General features: G+C 37.9%; 1 protein-coding gene across 2 annotated transcripts in view; it reads right to left on the reverse strand.

Moving 5' to 3' along the window:
* The window catches only part of DCTN4 (dynactin subunit 4), a 28,163-nt gene extending 9,295 nt beyond the window's left edge, over positions 1-18,868 (reverse strand). The window contains exons 1-10 of one of the 2 annotated variants that reach the window (XM_016213997.2): positions 18,730-18,868; positions 16,549-16,619; positions 14,082-14,260; positions 8,830-8,873; positions 6,686-6,793; positions 5,535-5,555; positions 5,047-5,120; positions 4,698-4,810; positions 4,173-4,282; positions 2,002-2,075 (exon numbers count right to left, since the gene is read on the reverse strand). In XM_016213997.2, coding sequence (XP_016069483.1) covers positions 2,002-2,075; positions 4,173-4,282; positions 4,698-4,810; positions 5,047-5,120; positions 5,535-5,555; positions 6,686-6,793; positions 8,830-8,873; positions 14,082-14,260; positions 16,549-16,619; positions 18,730-18,864 — 929 coding nt within the window. In that variant the 5' untranslated portion in view covers positions 18,865-18,868. The remainder of the gene's footprint in view (positions 1-2,001; positions 2,076-4,172; positions 4,283-4,697; positions 4,811-5,046; positions 5,121-5,534; positions 5,556-6,685; positions 6,794-8,829; positions 8,874-14,081; positions 14,261-16,548; positions 16,620-18,729) is intronic. The other variant, XM_016214002.2, reaches the window with a different exon arrangement.
* Positions 18,869-21,302: the final 2,434 nt, after the last annotated feature.

The raw sequence follows: 21,302 nt of genomic DNA on the forward strand, positions 1-21,302 counted from the left end.
CTATATCTTGAGGTTATTGTGGAGAATATAGTAAATAATATATATAAAAGCACTTGGAACAAAGCACTCATAAATGCTATTAATTGTGCATATATTAACATAAGACAAAATCTATTACAGAGACACTAAAAGGGGGGGTAGGAGTAGGAGGAAGTGAATCTTAAAATAGAATAAGGCATTTTAACTTCAGACTAGATAGTTTTCATGCTGGTCATCAGGATTACCTAAGTAACTTAATACAAATTCAAGGGCCCTGTTATCAAGGTTTTTGTAGGTCTGATGTGTGGCCCGAGCACATGTATTTAGATTCCCAGGTAAATACTGCCATGATGTCAGAAAAAAAGTATTTTTGCTCAATGGCACATCCTGCCATTCAGGGCTTCTGTAATGTGTGTAATTCTTAATTAAGAAAGGCGTTTGCACCAGACTTCACATGTACCATTTTTATAGTTTTCTTACTTGCTAACCAGTAATGTATTAAATAATAGTTAGGAAAACAGAATATATTTTATGGTGATTTACAGTTATAACACATTTGCAAACATAATAATAGCTCAATTGACTCCACTCATAACCCGGAGAGACAGACAGACAGACTGGTATTCCCATTTCAGAGATGAGGGAAATAAATTTAGACAAATACACGGGTGGGCAAAAGTAGGTTTAGAGTTATTCATATGGAAAATAATACAATAATTAATAAATAATACAAGAATAAACTGTTTCATGTACTCACAACTGTAAACCTACTTTTGTCCACCCCTGCAGAGTAAAATAACAGACCCCATATGAGGCCCTTTTAGTTCCTTCCTCTTACCTCACCAGCACTTCTAACCTTTTGACAGCCAGTGACTTTTTAATTGCTGCATAATATTCTACAGCACTAGCATGTCTCAATTTAATCAACTATTTCTTTAATGTTGATCAGCTTGACACTGAAACTGTTTCCAGCTCTTGTCATTAAAATGTTGCAATATTCATCCTTATAAACGTACCTTGGGATATTGGAACTTTTGTTTCTACAGAATAGATTCCTGAGATGGTACTGCTAGGTTAAAAGATCTATGTAATTTTGTCTTGATATTCCAGACCATTCTCCAAAAAGACTAGCAAATCACAAGCCTGCCGTCAGTGTATGCAAATGTTTACCCACATTCTCAGGGGCACCAGATGCTGTTTATTTTTTAAAACTTTCCTAACAAGTCTCAGCATCATTCCACATAGTACTTCTGGCCATTTGGAATTCCTCTTCTGTGAGCTGCCTGTTCAAATCTATTCCAATTTGTGAGGAATTCTGCATTCCAGGGATTTAGCTTTTATTTGTCAAGGAATGGCAAATATTCTTTTCTGTTCTACTGTCTCAGGACTTTGTTGTTGTTTTTGCTAAGGTCAAAGCTGTCTATTTTACTTAGTGGCTTCTGAGCTTCCTGCCTTACTTAGGACAGACTCTTTCACCCTAAAGTCAAGACAATATTTTCCTTATTTTTCAAAATATTTCTGTTTGATGGGTGATTTTCATACACAAAAATTCCCTTCTACTGACAAGTTTCGGTGAGTCAACACTAACTTAATCACTTTTATCCCATCTAATAGCCCAGTGAAGGGCTATTAGAACAGAGTTAAATAAAATGAACACTGTTACAGGAATATTCTTCAGTATGCTATACTTTATTATTTTTAACTTTAATTTTTCAAAGATAATTTCCAAACTTTGGTACTTTATAATTTGTAATGAATGACGAGTGCCTCTCCAGCCAATAACCAACCTACCACATTGCCCCAGACCACACTATCACTGTGTCACTGATACAAACACACCCTGGATTCTATCTATAGATTTGCCTTAAACTTCATGGTATATAATTCAAAACATAAACAAGAGCAGAACAGCAAGATTATTTTAATGTAGTTTTTCTTTTCTTTTTTAAGCCAACAGTAAGCACATGTTACAATGGGGGGAAAACAAAACACACACAAAAACACCAATCCCAAAATACTCACACAGCAACCAGCTGGATTTTAAATTTGATAGATGTTGGATTAAATTCTGGCTTGCTCAAATTATGTTCACATTTCTAAAAAGAAAAAATATATAATATTTATCAGAGGAAAACAAGAACACGCTCTGCTGATTCAGGGAGCTAAGTTCAGAAGGACAGCATTTACTAGAGTTTTGTTTTATTTTGCTGCAAGACTTCATGTTTTGAAATAGTGTACGCTACAGATAACCAAAATAGACAAAAGATGTTTTGAACTTCTGGATATAAGCAACCACACTCTCAAATATTATTATACCTTTGCAGTGTTTCAAAACTACTGAAATAATAAAACTAATACACTTGCTATGTGTGCTGAACAATGTAGACTTTGTTGATCTTTTTTCTTGTTTTCTTTTATATTATTCAGTCCTTTTTTAAAATTTCCTCTCTACTAGCCTAGAAGGTATACATTCTTGGTTTAAGAAAATTTAAACACATCATCTTATGAGGTAGGTATATTATTGTCCCCATTTCACAGATGACGAAAATGGGGCACAGGAAGAATATGTAATCTGTGCAACTTCACAGAGCCAGTAAGAATTGAAGCTGGGATTTAAATCCAAGTAGTACAATTCCAGAACTCATGCTTTAAAATACAGTAACAATTATCTACTTATTTCTTGAATGGGTACTACGTGCCCCCTGGTTAAAAAAATCTTTTTAACAGTACAAAAAAGGTACAATGTAAAGATACCCACTACCTGTCCCCTTGTTCCTCTCCAGAGCCAACCGGTTTCTCATGTGTTTTCTCACAGATAACCTATGCACATAAACGCATATGCACAAAACTTTCTTTTTCACAATAACACAAAAAGGGCCATTCTTCTGTCCTTTGATTTTTCCCCCCACTTAATCTATCTTGGAATTCCATACCAGCATACACAGAGGTGCCTCTGTATTCTAGTCTAATGATTCCTATTACTTACTTAACCAGATCCAAATTGATGGATGTTTCCATGATTTTGCTACCACAAATAATTCCACATGTAAATACGTATGTAGAATAATTTCTTAAAAGTGGATCAATGGGGCCCTGGCCAGAGTGGTTCAGTGGTTAGAGGGTCTCAGGTTCAATTCCTGGTCAAGGGCACGTACCTGAGTTGCAGGTTCGATCCCCAGCCCCGGTAAGGGCATGTGCAGAAGGCAACCAATTGATGTGTCTCTCTCACAGTGATGTTTCTCTTTCTTTCTCTCCCCCTACCCTCTAAAATCAATAAAAATCTCCTTGGGTGGGGATTAAAAAAAAAGTAACAATACTATTATTATCCCTAAAACCTAAACAATTCTTTTCATAGAATTAAAAAAAAAGTGTTTAAAGTTCCCCAAAGGCTTCATAAATTTTCTTTCCTTCCTCCTTCTTTCCCTTCCTTCCTTCTTTTCTGGGCCCCTTCTGTTTTTCTGTTTTGTCCGAATCAGGAATTAGATAAAGCCTACACACTGTGTTTGATATGCCTCTTAAGTCTCTTCTAGCTCTTGTGCTGTGTTATTTGTAACAGTAGCCACTTTTTACATGTGGTTACTTAAATGAACTAAGATGAAAGATTCAGTTCCTCAGTTGCACTATCATATTTTAAGTGCTCAGTAGTCACATGTGACTTAGTGGCAACCATGTTGGACTGTGTGATACAGAATATTTTCATCATCACAGGACGTTCTGTTGGATAGGACTGATCTAAAAGGTCTCCTTTCCGTTTTGTTTTTTTTCTTTTACAATTTATTTATTGAAAAAACTCTGTTCTTTCTTCTATAGATTCCCAGAGCCTGGGTTTTGCTAATCTTTCTTCTTTCTTGCTTTACCTTAAATTATTTTTTATTAGTCCTCTTTGTTTCCTCTCTATTAAACTAATAGCTATATAGTCTTTTATTATTCTTTTAGGGGTTAGTACTATGAACTTAACCTTCAGATACCTCAGTTTCCACATCTGTGAAACAGGGGTAACAACAGGACCTACCTTGAACAGTTGTGAGGATTGAGTTTATGTTGAAAGCATTTAAAATAGTGCCTGGGCACCTAGACATTCTCTATACTTACTACATTCCAGAGATTTTGTTATTGGCCAGACACCAATTCTGTTGACTTTAATTCTGCTTTTCCCTGGTACAAATGGCAACTCCAAAGAACACAATACTTACCCGGCAGCGCAGGGACCGTTTGATCAGGAGATGTTTGTGGCGAGGATAGAGCTGAGAAGCACAGATTGGTTGGAAGTCAGGCTGTAAGAGGCGCTGCTGGAGAGTGGTTACTAGCATGAAAGGCAGAAACCAGGCTTAGTTAGTGACTTGCTCAATATCAGACTTACATGAAGTAATTACATAAAACAACACTGCTTTTGTGAAGAGTGTTCTTCAAAAAACTACCATATAGAAATTGGGCATTTTAAATACTCAGAAACCTAAGCATATACGTTCTTTTTTTACAGGCAAAAGGAAAGAAACCATTTTTTGTACAGTTGATCCTGGAAAATATATGGAGTTTGTATCATGCTGTCTTTTAAATGTTAAAGTTCTTCAAATGCTTACTTCTATTACATCTATTTTTTTACATGATTCATTTTTCTAACAACTACGTTATAAAAAATCTCAAATCACAGGCATTAGAGTAACAAAAGCGGAATCAGTTGTAAAATATAAACAAAGTAGAATCATGTATAAAATTACCCTCTGTTAAGTTGACTGGTCTTGTATAATAGTCTTCAGGTAGAGGTTCCACTTCATCTACAGCTTGAGCTGGCTCAATCTTTATCTCTTTCTGGTCCTCTCCTTCTTTAAGGCTAAAGAGAAAAAGTAATTTCTCAAGGGTCCACATGATTACCTTCAGTCTGTGACATCAAAAACTGAAGTAGTCCTCTCTTATAGAGTATTCTTCTGCTTAGGTCTCTTCTAAGTATGAGAATCTTCTTCATCATCAGCAAATGTCAGTTATTTGTTTATTTAAAAATCACATCCCTTCAATATTCATTTTGATACCTGCTTTTTTTCCTCAAAGGCACTTAATGTCCAAACTTACGAAAGTCCAGCAAGGGTACTGATGGTTGCACCAGCTCGTGGTCGCTGAAGCCTGGTTCCAAGGCCATATTTGTCCTAAACAGAGTTCAGAAATTCCTATTAGAAATTCCACCTTTAAATATTCGATTTATCAAAAGAAAGAATTTTGGGTGGGATAGCATGAGAAGCTCAGGGAAATAAGCAAGAAACAAGCAAACAAAACCAAAACAAATTTGAAAGCTTCTTTTAAAAAGAGAAATTTGTTGCCCCACATCATATTATTCTTAAAATACTAATAAAAGCACCAAACATGAAAACTGACACTACATTAACATAGTAAAACTGAACAAAATGTGATTTTTTTTTTTACTAGTAATCTAAAAGTATCTAAACTATGGTTTAGACCAGAGCTATGTGGAGTGTCTAAGACACATGATGAATGCCTTCTTGGAACACCAGTGATCACGTGCTAACTTCCTCAGGGTTAGCAAGTTATAAAAGAGAACTTACCACTACATGAATAGTGTGTTGCTGTAGGCCCCAAAATAGCAGCAGGTTGCAACAGAGACAAAAAAAAATGCAGCATAAGATAGAAGCAAACTCATACAGCGGGCAGGTTACATGGGAAAACTGAAAGAATGATGCATTTAATTCAAACCCCTCTCCTAAATACACCAATACATATGCTGTTTGTACCACTGGACTCTAAAGTTTTTGGCAAATGTACATGCTTTTCAAGTTTTAATGCTTTATTAAATTCTAGATATTTTTATACAGAACTTACCAATTCTTAGGGTTTCAACGGCTTAACTAATTCTCATGCAGAAGCTGTATGACAAGTTATTTAACCTATACAGACATTTCCTCAACTGTAAAATGGGGATATACTCTCTATTCCACAGTATTACTGTGACAAATAAATAAAATAGTATGTGTAAAGTACTTAGCACAGTGCTTGACACACCATTCACTGTCATTCAATAAATAGTATTTATTAAATACCAACCTGCTTGGCTCCAAGCAAACACACAAAAAAACAAATTGTTTTGTGATAGCAAATAAAATTTGAGGACAATAATAAAAGCTCCAAATCCTAATCTCTTGCTTCTGATTGTTAGCATACAAACTAGTAAAGAACGACTTCCATAAACACTTCCTATCAAAAATTACACTGGCATATATTACTAATTATTTAACCACACAAATACACTGTGTAAAAGTCAGTGTTTTTTATACTGGAGAAATATGGGAAGGCGCCCCCCAAATTATAACGAGAGCTGGAAAACCACTACTACCAGGATGTCAAAGGTGGGATATATAGTAATATAAAATCTACCACTTCTGAGCTTCTGCAATATCCAAAAGCTGTAACAGTTCTGTGGTGCCTACAGAATTAAATATTAGCCTCTTTGGAGAACAATCAGAAGAGAAAGGGGAGTGATGGAGAAAGAAACACAAATATCCTTAAAACTCAAAGAAAACTAATGATGTGGTAAAAGCATAACTGCTGGACCTAACACCTATAATCTGAGGAACCTCTCTCTGTTATCTATCCTTCAGGAATCTGGGGACAATGGCCACTTTCTGAAACAGTCACTGTTCTTATGCCACCAAGGTCCTGATCAATGAAATGCAAACTCCTTTTTGTGCTGAGTCCTCACCGAAAAAGCCAAAGGCATATAGTTTCTACGCCGCGCCAGTTTCTTGCGATCTCGCTCAACCTTTTCTTTCTGAGCCAGCTGCTGGTAATACTCAATCAGCTTGTTCATCTGCAATAAAGCAAAGACTCAGTATCTGTTTCATGAAAAACCTAACATGAAGCATAAGAAATTCACCAACGACACTGATTAGACACATAATAAATGGAGAAGACAAATTATTAAGGTGGCAGATGTGTCCTCATCTTCAAGGAGAGTTTATCTTCATTATATGCTGTTTCGGAACTGAAATGGAAACCTTAAGGTCGCCAACAGGAAGAAATGGGCAATGAAAAGGCTTGGAAATGTCAGGTTCTCTGTTCATTGCTCTTTTACTTCATTACTTATTTCCCCTCACAAAAGCTCCTATTTTTCCTACGTGGCGACAGGACCATCTATATCTAAGAATGAGACATTTCATACTCTATTTTCTCCCCCACTCCCTCACACATTTTCATTTTTAAAGTATTTTTTTAATCATAAAACAATATATGTTAATTGTGAAATTCAAACAATATACAAATATAAAAAATAAGTGAAACTTCTCTTTTATCCCTAATTTTAGCCCAAATCTACCCTGACCAGAGGTATCCACTTTTAGAGTTTAGATATCTTTCTTACACATTTACAAGTACAGGTATGATATTAAATTTTGCATACATTAAAAAAAACTCATGTGTAGACATACAGCTTTTATATATACAAAAGTAGATACACGTCTTTTTATTTTTCACACAGAAAAAACCTAACATTCTGAAAGTACCCTAAACTTCCCATCCAGTACAAATATATGTACCTCATTCTTTTTAAAGGCTGCATCTTACTACACAGCACAGATGTCCTATCAGGTGTTTAACCATTTCCTATGATAGGACTTAATGGCCTCCTGGTACCCACGCCTGTCCTCTCAATTCCGTAGCAATTATGTTTTAGAAACACTAATCTGATCCAGTCAGGTCTTCACTTAAAACCTTTAAAGGCTGATCTGACAGCAAAACTTTCTCTCCAGTCGCTCAATGCTATGCTCCACTCGTCACCCTCACCTTGTCTACAACTTGCTTTGTTTCTTCCACTTACGAGCTCCTTGCATATGCTGTTCCCCTGCCTTGAATTCTTTCCCTCTGTGCCTGCTGTCCTCAAACCTTAGCAACATCCTCAGATATGGATCTAACTAGTTGCAATTCCCCCTAATAAATGTCCACATGGCACAATTTCTCTTCTTCACATTACTTAGTTTTTCCTTTACCTGGGATTATTTGATTTTCTTTTCCCATTAGACTTAAGTTCTGTGATGGCAGGAAACATGTATCCCTATTTTTCAGGACAGTCACTGGCACACAGTAACTACTCCATAAATTAACAATAATTGTATATACAAATATTTTGTACATAAGTGTAAGTACTTCTGTAGGTCAGAATCTAGGAAGTAAACACTGCTGAGAGCTCAAAAAATTTGTACTAATTGACACTAACAACAGTATATGTAAAAAGGTCCAATTCCCCACACCATCATCCAATTAGTATTTCTAATTTTTGCTGATGTAATAGTAGGTAATTATAAATTGTTATTTAATTTGCAGTTTGATTATACATATGTACTTCATTTCAATAGTATTTCATTATCTTCCTCACATTCTACTTCAGGGGCAAAAAAATCAGCTCTAATGTATAATAACTACAGAGATCAATTCTCTGTGAACTGTTAAAGGATATTCCAGTCATGGTTCTATAAGAAACCACTATTGAGTCAAAGGGCATCTTCTAAATTAGTGGTGTTTCCAGGGGTTAAAATGTCTATGTTGATGATTCTTCAAGAGCACTTGAGAACAAATGGAACCTCAACTTAGTTGGTGGATATGTAAAAAACAAAAACATATCATTTTGTTTTTCCAATTCCCAACTTGAGTACAGAACTAAAATTATATCTAGGTTTTTCTATTAACTTAATGGGGAGGAAACTTGCCATTGTGATTTAATGTCTTACAATGAGAAGCACTTTCTCTGTGTAATAGACACCAAAATAGGCCATATCCACTGATAAAATGGAAGATCTTCAGTCTTTCTTTCCATCTTTTATTTCATAATTTCTCTAGTGACCCTTTACTTACCCGTTGAGTGTGAGGATTTTCAGGTTCCTGCCAACCACCACTAGCTGGAAAATAAAAGAACATTAAACAAGAATTAAATCATAATTCAATAATTTTATTTTCACAAAAATAGGTCAATCTGCAGGCCACAAAATAAAACTTAAAAACATAAAATCACAGAACTTCCAAGAAAGAGTCCTAGAAATTATACAGACCAAATGCACAGAATGAAATTTTTTCTCTAATAATGGTGATAATGATCACTGCCCCAGCTAACACATGTGCAGCTTCTGTGCCAGGCACTTGAAATGTATTACATTTCATTTTATTCTCGTAATAACCCTGTGAGGTAGGGACTCTTATTATTAGCCTTATTTTACAAATGAGGAAATTGAGGCTTAGGGAGTTAAAAATTTGCACAAAGTCACACAGATAGTACACGGTAAAGTCAGAATTCAAACTCTGACTCCAGAGACCCTGTTCTTATCTGCAACACTGTGCAATTCTGTTTTACGTTCCTGGTTTGGGAAAAAAATTCTTACATAAGAAACAAACAGCACAAGTCATAAAGAAAAAGATTATTCCAGAAAGCTGAAAGTAAAACCATAATGAATACTTTTAATAAATGGTGCTGCAACAACTGGACACTCATCTACAAAAAAAATGAACCTCTACCCTACCTTACCACACATATAAAACTTACCCTGCAATGGATAATTGGCTTACATGTAAAGAGCTGAAACTACAATCTCTAGAAGAAAACATCAGTGAAAATCTTAGTGACCCTAGGTTCACGTGTTTCCTCACTAGGATACAAAAGGCACAAACTATAAAATAAATTGATAAATTCGACCTCATCAAAAATTAGAAACTTGTGTTCTTCAAAAGACACTGCTGAGAAAAAACGCAAGCCACAGACTGAGAAAATATTTGCAAAACATATATTGAACAAAGGACTTGTTGTATCCAGAATACACAATTGTTACAACTCAATAAAAAGACAAAAACTCAGTTAAAAAAATAGGCAAAAGATTTGTACAAACACTTCACCAAAGAAAATATATGGATGGCAAATAAGCACATCAAGAAAATGCAAATTAAAACCACAATGAGGTATCACTACACACCCATCCGAATGGCTAAAATTAAAAAGACTGACAATACGAAGGGTTGTTGAGGAACTGGAATTCTCCTTACATTGCTGGTGAGGATCCAAATGGTGTAGCCACTCTGGAAAATAGTTTGGCAGTTTCTAGTCGTTAAACATATACTCACCCTATAACCCAATTCCTAAGCAATTCCACTCTTAAGTATTTACGCCAGAACAACGAAAACATATCCGCACTAAGACTTGTAGACAAATGTTTACAGCAGCTGTATTCATGAGACAAAAACCAGAAAAAACTCAAATGTCCATGAGCTGGAGAAGGAATGAAACGAACTGTGGTATGTCCATACAAAAGTACACTACTCAGCAATAAAAAGCAAAACCTGGGTGAGCCTCAAAAGAATTATGCTAACTGAAAGACACAAAAGATGATGGACTACAAGACTCCAATTATATAAACTTCCAGAATAGGAAAAAGTACCGTGATAGAAGGAATATCAGTGGGTCAGAAGCCAGGTCGGGGAAGAAACTGGCTGCATGGGGGCTGAGGAAACTTTTTGGGGTGACAAAATTTTTCCGTCACATGATTGTGGTGGTGGCTATATGAGTATACACATTTTTCAAAAATCATAGCAGTCTACACTTAAAATTGGTGAGCTTCATCATATGTAAATTATATCTCAATAAAGCTAATAAAAAAAGTGAAAAAATAAACTGTAATGAGATACCATTTCACAACCATCCATTTGGAAAAACACTACTAAGAACTGCCAAGGATCTAGAACAAGGGGTGGTCTACTCTTATACATTACTAGTGGGAGAAAAAACTGGCCAACCATTTTAGAGAGCTAAAGAAGTACACAACTTAAAACCAGCAATTTTACTTTTAGTTTTGCAGAGAAACCCTACTGTTATCAACTTAAGAAACACATACAGGAATGTTTCTAACAGTACTGTTGTCAAAAGGAAAAAATTGACAACAACCTAAATGTCCATTAATAGGAGACTGAGTAAGTAATCTGCAGTAAGTCATGCATGAAATCAACTACCATCATAAATACAATATTGATAGAGAAATGTTGCAGCAGGACACACACAGTATGTTCCCATTTGCTTCACACTGAAAAACATGATTTGCTAGTGAGTACACACATATGTGGAGAAGTATAAAGACAGGCAGTGGACACTGACAAACACTGAATTCAGGATCGCGATGACTCTCTCTCTGGGAGACAGAGGAAGGGGATGTGGTGGGGAAAGGCGACACAAGCGGTTTAAACCGTTTTGGTTATATTTATGCTCTTAAGCTGGGGGATGAATACATGTGTATTATTTAAGTTAAAATAACTTTTTTCAAAACAAAAACGACTCTTGCTGAAGGTGTCACTATACTCCCTTGCAAAAAACGGCAGTAATAACAGCCTTTAATACATTACTCATATTTTAAAGGATGCCTACTTAAGGCAATCATGAAAAATAATTATGTAAAAGAAATGTTTTAGTTGTAATATTTTTCAAAATCTGAATGTCCTACCTAATTGCTTCTTTAGAACTGGTAATTTATTCTAAACCGCAATTTGGGAGACATGACAATGTCATTATGTTTTCTCTGCACATTACCGACACAGTGGCTTACTTGTAAACAGTTCCAACTAAAGTGGTTTCAGAGCTCCTCAGACACCAATGACATCATGGAAAAAATGAATTATCTGTCCTCTTTTAAGAGCTCCTAGAACTCAATTATCACTGTCAAGATACCCTAGAAGAGAGAGACTTCTAGAAGCAAGCACAGATTTTAAGTTCTGAAATAAAAATTCTCTAATCCTAGTAGCTATAATCCAAAAAGCATAAACATTCATTTACAGAGGAACAAACTGAGAAATCTATTTGGATTTGTGGACTTTGTTTCTTTAATTTGCTAAAAAGAGACAGAATACAAAATGGAAAAATACACTTTAACTCACTGAGGCATATACTATGCCACTTTGAGGAATTTTTATATTTTTACATTTAACTTAAATTCATCAATAAATTCAAACAACTTGCTTGCTACATTGAAATTAAAACATATACACACAAATATTTACTCAAAATCTAAAAAAATGCTATGGAGTCATTCTAAAATAAATCACATTTCAGGAAATATTTACCCACCAACAAGCACTTTTAAGAAACTAAGATATATTTGTTTAGTTAACTTTTTTGGTTTGTGAAGAATATTTTATCAACTTAATCTACAAAGTCTGAAAAACAACCAAGAGCTCATGCATTCTAAACCAAGAGGCAAAGTAAAAAGAATCAAAGACTACATTTTTAAGAACAAGGTTGAATCTAAAAAAACATCACTCATATTAACTTCATTTTAGTTATGTAATGAATGAATAATGAATTTGTTATGAGCTTGCTCATATATTAGTAAGCTAAAATCTTTTATGAAAATCCAAAAATGGAAATTTTTAACAAGTCTAAAAAGTTTTTAGATAATTAAATAAAATTTCAGAAAGAAAAAAGACAATGGAGAGTTAGCAATGCTACTATTTATATAAAAAATAAATAGCAACTCAAGATTTTGAACTGACTGAATAAAGAGTGTTTCTACTCTGACGTTAACCACGAAGTAAAGGAAATGTGAAAATAAAGGAAGTTTCCTAATAAAGATAAGTGCAACCTCCACTCTGAAAGGCTCAAATGATGACCAGGTAATTAATGCCTTAGGTAATTTTTAAGTCCACACACACATAACTTTTTTGTTTCACTGATACACATTATGTGTGTGTGTATGTGTGTGTATACACATACACATACATACACATATACACATATACATATATATACATGTATCCTTGAGCACATGTTTAAATGCTCCAGGATAGAAACTTGGGACATGGCATTGCTGGGCAGAAGGAAAAAAGCAATTTAAAATTTTAATAGATGTTATTAAACTGCTTTTCAAGGTAGTAGTGTATGAAAGAACTATTTTCCCATATTCTTGCCAACACTTGATTATTACCAGATATAAAATATTTTACCAAATTAATGAATTTTTAATTTGTATTCCCTGATTACTAGTAAAGTTGAACATATCTTTCTACATACTTACTGACTTTTTAAAAAAAACATTGCCTCAACAAGTTGCGTGTGAAAACAAAAATCCAATCAACTGGATCAAATGAAGAATTCATACATTCGATACAGGGTCTTTGCTCCCAAAGAACTCATATTGAAAACACTTGAAAAATTCACATATTAACAATATTAACAGTACAAGGTAGCGTCTGATATTCAAACAAAGAGTAGAGATAAAAAGAAAGGTCTATAAAATTTGAGAGGAGGGAAACATGAGAGGGTGGGATGTAAGTTATGACTTCAAAAAAGGTTAGAGTCTTCTCATGGAATCTGCAAGGTTGCTTAAGAGTGAAGCCCTGGCCAGGGTGGCTCAGGCAGTTGGAGCACCATCCAGTACACTGAAAGGTCTCGAGTTTGATTCACGGTCAGGGTACATACCTAGGTTACAAGTTTGGTTCCCCATTGGGCAACATACGAGAGGCAACCAATGTTTCTCTCTCACATCAATGTTTCTCTCTCTCTCTCTCCCCCTCTCTAAAAATCAATGAACACTGATTGGGAAAAAAGAGTGTGGGGTGAAGACAGATATCATTTTAATCCTACTGTGGTCTCTTCAGTGTGCACACTTTGGTTACTGACCATTTTTATTTCCACTCTGAGAGCAGCTGTTAATATCTTTTGCCTATTTTTCCATTGAGTCTCTTTCTTATTGATTTATAAAGGTTCCTCATTTTTGGTTATTTACCTTTAGTCTGTTGTATAAGATCCAAATATTTTTCTTAATTTTTCACTTTTATTTTAGTTTTGTTCATGGTGTGTTTTGTGATCAGGAGCATTTATTTTTTATGAAGAGCATCAATGTTTTGATTCTTAGAAGTCAGATTTATAAAACTACTTTCCAAACTCTAAGGAAACAAAATAGTTAACCTAGTCTCAGATGAAATATTGTCCATAAATGTGAGAATTTGGGAATGCAGAAGATTTGATGAAAATATACTCTAAATTCAGCTCCTACTGTCCAAGAGATAACAAATAATCTGCATATAATTACGGCACTGCTAATTTCACAAAATTTCATGTTGAAGTCTACTCCACTCACCCACAGATTTGTCTGCCATGCCCACATCTCTAGATGTCCAGCGACAAAATCCACAGGCCAGGTAATAGGCTTTTTTCATGGTGGTCTTGGCTGGGTCATCTGGAAGCTGTGTGGAGATGCTTGTGGCCCGGGTGGAGAGGGTGTGCATGCAGCCGGGACAGTCAAAGCAGTTGGCGCATCTATGATATAAAAAATATAACAATTTGCCTGGCCGGGCGTGGCTCAGTGGTTGAGCATCGACCTAGGATCCAGGCGATCGGGGTTCGATTTCCCGGTCAGGGCACATGCCCAGTTGCGGGCTTGATCAATGACTCTCTCATCATTGATGTTTCTATCTCTCTCTCCCTCTCCTTTTCTCTCTCTGAAATCAATAAAGATATATTTTTTAAAAAAAACAACAAAAAAAAACAATTTATTCACTCTGCAAATGTTACCAAGCACCTACTAGGTACTAGACATTGGTCTAGGTGTTAGAAATTCAAGAGAGAACTATAAGGGAGGAGTGTCTCTCAAGCAAGAAGAAATAATAAAGTACACCTGAGACTCTTACAAACTTTGTTTTAAAATTTCAGAAGTATTATATTCATTATTTTTTAAAAGGCAATCATTACCAAAGTTACTGAAGAATTAGAGCCTGACCCAATCTACTCCACATAGGGAAGCAGTGTTAACAGTCTGAAGTTAACTATTTTCAGACTCTTTTTATGTTTGTACAGACCACAAAGAGTTCTGAGAAAAAAAGAAGTGTCACAGTTTATGCCTTTAGAGAGAACAGACCAACTGCACAGTGGAAAACTGAGAAGCAACAATACAATGATTGGAAAATTGGTTTGGAAAATAACTGCTCATTTGCTGTGCCAGGAAGCTGAAAGAGATACCAAACAATGCTATCAAACTGGAATGGTTCAAAAGTGCTGCATTTTCAGGGCTTCCTGACACTATTCTCCTAGTGCTCAGTCAACATTTCCCCTGTACCTTGTTACTTTTAAGTTCTCCATCACCTGAGATTATCAAGATTTCACTGCCAGTCCTCGACTTGGTCTGACGTTCCATTCCATAACTCCAATGAGCTGCGATATTTTCCCATCTGGATAATATCCTCAAATAAGAATAAGAATAGTATCCACCTCTCAGGGATATTTTGAGGATTAAATGTTAAAATTAATGTGTGGACAGCATACAAAACTGTCTGGCTTATCAGAAGATACTTCTCAGAGACAGGAAAGACAAATAATAGTGGTTCATATCCATGGGGGTGTAGGAATGTGACTGGTGGCAAAAAACTTTCACATCAAGGGAAAAACCAAACAGCTCCCAGGAACAATGAGCATACCTACTACCCAGATGTTGGTTTTTAATACCCTTCTCCAATAAAAAAAAACAGGGGTCCTTGGAGAAATGGCTAATTCTAGGAGTGAGGCAGAAAATATATAGGATGAGCCTGGAGTATCTTATAGTACCGGGAAGTAAGAAAGTGATCTAATGAATGAACAAACAACCCTCCACACACACAACAAATGGGATAAGTCAAAGGGATATAGGAGACTACTTAAATATCTACAAGCCCATTCTGCTCTTTTAAGTAAATGATTAAATAAATAAATAGGGAAGACAAGAAAAACCTTTCATGCAAAAGAATTCCAAATAATTTATGTAGATAGTCCTCATGGAGGGGGAACACAACTCCCTACTATTTAAGTGTGGGCTGTGATAGTGATTTTCCTTCTAAAGAGTATAGTATAGAAGAGGGGGTGGGGGGAGGAACTTTACATGGGAGAAACCTGACAAGCACTAACTAAAGCCAGGTAATCAAGGTTAACATCAACAGTGATAGCCATATTGACAGCATGTTCCCTTGATATGTTGAGAGATGTACTTTTTACCTCTGTGGTCCTCCTCCCCAAAAACACATTTCCCCAGCTGATGAGAAAAACAGACACATTCCAACTGAGGGACATTCTACAAAATATCTGACCATTACTTCTCAAAACTTTTAAGGTCATCAAAACCAAGGAAAGTCTAAGAGGATGTCGTAGCAATAGGAGCCTAAGGAGACATAACTATTAAACATAATGTGGATATCCTGAATAGGATCCTTGAACAGAAAAAGGAGATTAGGGAAAAACTAAACAAATTTGAATAAAATGTGGAGTTTATTTAATAATGTACCAGTATTGTTCATTAGTTGAGACAAATATACCATACTAATGTAAAATGTTAACAGTAGGGGAGACTAGGTGTGGGGTAAATGGGAATTCTCTGTATCATCTTCACAATAATTCTTAAGTCTAAAACTGTTCTAAAATGGAAAGTTCATTTAAAGGATCAAAGGACATTTCATCTTTGGCAAAGGTGATGCAAAAAAAAATGAAAACAGCCAGTTGAAAAAGAGAGTTAATTCCATGTGTTTTCTTACCAGCTATTACAAAAGTCATTGAGAGAAACAGAAAATGAATCCTGGTCTTACCTGTTCTTTTTTAGTTTGGCTTCAGCTGATGGCATATTTTCTAAGCAACTGGGACAATAATGGGAGTCCACCTAGAAAGAAACAAGAAATCAAAAAATCAGAGGAAAAGAAATTCAGTTGAGCTTGAATATATGTCTCTGCCAAAAAGTAAAATTTGAGGTATATTATTATACTGAAGTCAGCTACAGCCAACCAATTAGATATATTTAAACAACAAATTAAACTACTGAGCCAAACTACTATTGTATTTAATTCAAAAACACAGTATAAAACTTAAATTCACTGTATTTTTAAAGGTCTGAATAATTATTTTCTTAAATGCAGGTAGATCCTATTTGACAAGTCTAGAACTTTAGTCACCTGCAGATGAACAGATTCACTTGAACATAAATACTATAGAAACTGGTTTCTCTTCTCATCATTTGCTATAAACAGGACCATCTTTGAAAAGATCAATAAAATTGCTGCTCAAATAATCTCCCAAAACATAAAATATAGCATTGCTAACAAATACTTGCACTGACTCATGACAAAAGGCAAAATATGGCATTCCTTTGTGCCCCTTTTCCAAATTACGCTTGTCCCTTCACGTGCAGCTCCAATACAGATTCTCCATTAGAACTTTCTGGACTGCTCCAGCCCTCACTGGTATTACCCTTCCCCAAGCCCTAATGGCCTCTATCTCACAGGTACACACCAGTCTGTAAAAGATGCAGTTCTAGACTGAGCGTCCTGAGTGAAGACATCCTTAAAGATCATAAAGACTGAGCTCCCTAGCAACCACCAAATGAAAGGGCGGAGCTGGACCAGGGAAGCATCTAAGAGAGTGGACCTGCCAAGGAGATACACACAGGTACACACAGGTACGTGCGTACACACACACACACACACACACACACACACACAGTTAATGAAAAAATCCATGAAAAATCAATGCCATATTACACATACATGGCATTAATTTTTCTTGTATTATTTAAATGCTTCCCCTCACTATTCTTAATATCGTAAAAAACATCCCCAATAAAATTATTATTAATAATATGTAAAGTGGCTTATAGTACAGGATATGATTTTCATACACATTTTTTAACAATCCAGAGATCTTCACTGAAGTTTTAAGTCAGGATGCTCCTTTTCAAATCCTAGTCCTCCCTCTGACTCCCAAATTTCTGGCTGTGTGATCTAGGGCAAACATTATGTGTCCATTTCTTTAACTGTAAAATCATTTTTTTTTAAAAAAAGGTATCCATTCCATTGGGTTGTAGGAAGATTAAAGGACATCATGTAAAGCATATGGCATATGGAAAGTATTGAATAACCTGCATCTATTACTACTATCAGTTTTTCCTTCCCTAGACTGTGAGTTACTCAACAGCAGGATTGATGTCTTACTCATCTTTTAATCCCCAAAGCTTACTGAATAAAGAAGATGTGCCAAGCGCTGCAGAAGTTATGGATCTGGTGATTTTTAATGGGGTGGGGTCTTGTAACTACTAAGCAATCCCACCCCGAACGCCCACTTGTTGTGAAGGACGAGAGCACCCTACTCTCAGGGGAAGCGCCAGGAAGATAACCCTTCCAGCTTCTTACATGACAAGCCCTCTTGTAAATGCTTTTCGCTCAGCTCACGCCACCCCAACCTCTTCCCTGCTGCAGGCCTTGGCCTGAGCCAGGACACAGAGCCAGGCGGTCTAAGGGCCCAGGTTCTGGCCAAAGTAGAGGCAGAACTTCCAGGATGGGAGCGGCATGAATGACAATGCCGCGTCCACCCCACGCAAACGAACCGTGGAAAGACTGTAGCCCCACAAGTGGCGTGAATAGCGTGAACTAAGCACGCCCACACCTTTTTCTCCCCGACCCACCCAATGATCATCCGCCCCCCCACCCCACCCCCGGGGGCAGCCGGGGTTCCCAAAGTCAAGTTTGTCCAATCAGCGGGTGCTCTGAAACCAGACGCTCCGCTCAGCCGCACCCAAGGCGGCTCCTCCTTTCCGAGTGACAAATTCGGAGCAAATTAAAGCTCGGGCACATCTGAGTGACGGAAAACCGGCCAATCAGCAAGGCAGGCAAATGATTCTCCGCCTCCAACCTGCGGAACCTCCCTGCCCGTCGCGGTGACTAACATGAACGCCTCCCCCTCCCCCAACGCCCGTACTCTTCCCGGGACGACTGCGTTACCTCGTGAGACACGCATTCCAGCGACCGCAGCTCGCTACAATAGCGGCAGAAGTAAAGCTGCGAGAGAGGGGCGCGAACCTTCTTTTCTCCCTGGACTAGGTAGAGAACCCGCTCCGACTGCAGCAGAGACGCCATCTTGGGGAGGGAGGAGTCAACGACGCCCCAGCCGCGTCACGTGACCGGAGAGCCAGCTTTTTCCCCGCGGCCTCCCCTACGTCTGCAACGTAGACTTTGACGTAAGGTTTCCGACCTAGCGGGGCTTTGCGTCCGCGCGAGTCCCAGTGCGCCTGCGCAGGAGGGATTCCCTGGTCTGGCCGCCGTGGGCCCGCCCCGCCTCCGGGTTTTCCTGAGCGTCCGCGCCCTGTGCGGAGCGCGGCCTTTTCTGTCGTCAGGTACGGACTCCCAGGGCGGGTCCAGACAGGCTCCGCGCTGTCCTTTGGTTTCTTGCAGAGACGAAGGCAGCTCTTTTGTTTTATTGGCAGCTGCCTCTCCACCCTCACCTGCCAGGCGAACCGAAGGTGGATGGAAGGTTTCAGGGACAGAGTTCCACGGGGAACTGCAAAGCGAGAGTCACACCAGCACTTTCTTCCGATGGTCTTGCCGCTGGCCTGGAGGAAACTTTCACAGACCGTGGTATAGCAGGCAGTTAGGCAGACATGAGCGGAGTAGGAACAACAGGCCGGGTGCCCGCAGAAAGCCCTAGGTATCTAGACGGGCAAACGGGGTGGGACCTCGCCCGCAGGGTGGCCTTTCCTCCCTCAGCGTATCACTGATCACGTGGTTTAGACCCCCCCCCCTTTAAATCGCTGGTCATGCTGTTTGGACCCTCCCCTGACCTCCCCCCCCTCGCATGTCACTAGGCAATGGGGTAGATCCCCTTAGAGGAGGAACAAAGGGGCGGGAGAATAGCCTCTTCCGACTCCCATTCCAGCAGTAAGCCCCAGGGATAACATCCAGGACTCAGTCCTGTTTTCAGCTCCAGGTAGGGAAAAGCAGCAAGGCCAGGTGGGGTGACACTGTGGCAGACATCAGGACCAGCTGCAAAGACTATGACTGCCTACCCTAGTGCCGACCAATCGGTGGAGAACTGGACCCTGAGGAGACACCTAGAAAGCTGAATATTCTATGGAGAGCCTCCCTTGAGGCCTCCAGATAAAAGCCCTTAAGACAGAGGACTCAGCGGCTCTTTCCCTGGAGCAGGCTTGCACGGTTTCCTTCCCCTTCTTTTCTCAGGTTTCCTTCCTCTCCTTCCCTCAAGATGCTTACCTTTGCTTTCTTTCTCCTAAGCTCCAAGTGCCCTTCTTTTGCCTCTGGAACTTGTTTCCTGAGCCCACACAGCTGAGCTGGCTCACTTTTTCTACAGCTCACTTCTTCTACCTCTGTGATTTTCTAAATAAACTTTTGCTTGTATTTGAGTCTTGTCTCTGAATTCTTTCTTAGCCAAAACTCAAGGACCGAGGTCTAACGTCTGGTGCCATTTCGGCATTAACAATTTGAAATTCCTTAGACTGTCAGCTCTTCTACCCAGAGGTCATATCTCATTCATTACAGGTTTCAAGTACTTAGCATTAGGATTCTATAAAGTAGACCCCCTTATCTGCAAGTTCACTTTCTGTGTTTCAGCCATGGCCAGAAAACATTAAATGGAAAATTCTAGGATTAAGCAATTTGTAAGTTTTAAATTGTGTGCTGTTCTGAGTAGTGCGATGTACTCTCATTCCATCCCACCTTATCTTACTCAGGAAGTGAATCATCCCTTTGTTCTGTGTATCGTTGCTTTAGTCTCTTAGACTTGGTTATTGGATTCATTGATATGGCAGTCATGGTACCGCAGTGCTTGTGTTCAAGTCACCCTTATTTTACTTAGTAATGATCTTAAAGCGGAAAAGTAGTGATCCTGGCAGTTCAGATACGCCAAAGAGAAGCCATAAAGTGCCTCCTTTAAGTGCAAAGGTATGTCTGTATAGGAAGACAACAGTAATGAATATAGAGAGTTCAGTATTATCCGAGGTTTCAGGCATCCACTGGGGGTCTTGGAATGTATCCCCTGTGAATAAGGGTGTTCAATATGTATTGATTAATGATGGAATGATATTAATGAATTAACAATGTTACTAGGTGTCATTTACATTTTTATAATGCATAAACCAAGGCTTAGATATGTAAAATGATCATTTACAACTGAAGCATGTAACCCTCATTTTTCAATCATGAAGTATGTAACCCTCATTTTTAATCTGTCAACCCTGTTCTATAACCCTGAACAAAAAGTTACAAGCTAGTGCCAGGAAATAACCAACCGTAACAGTTAAACAATGCTTACCTTGGCTTCTGTACATTGCTTCCCTAGGTTCCCACCCCTCTCCATGCCAACCAGGATGCAGTTTTGCCTTTATATTTGATCTATTGAGACTGTTTGGGGCTGCGAGCTTGTTTAGGACAGGAGCCCACTCACAGTCACTGGCTAATAAATCTCCAAACACTCAATTTAGTCTCTGTGTGAATTAGTCTTGCGTAAGTCAGGTATAACACAACTGGCTTAGCAGAGATGAGCCCATGTTACTTGCCACCAG

Source organism: Miniopterus natalensis, chromosome 4 (genome assembly GCF_054644295.1).
Source record: "Miniopterus natalensis isolate mMinNat1 chromosome 4, mMinNat1.hap1, whole genome shotgun sequence".
Lineage (NCBI taxonomy): Eukaryota > Metazoa > Chordata > Mammalia > Chiroptera > Miniopteridae > Miniopterus > Miniopterus natalensis.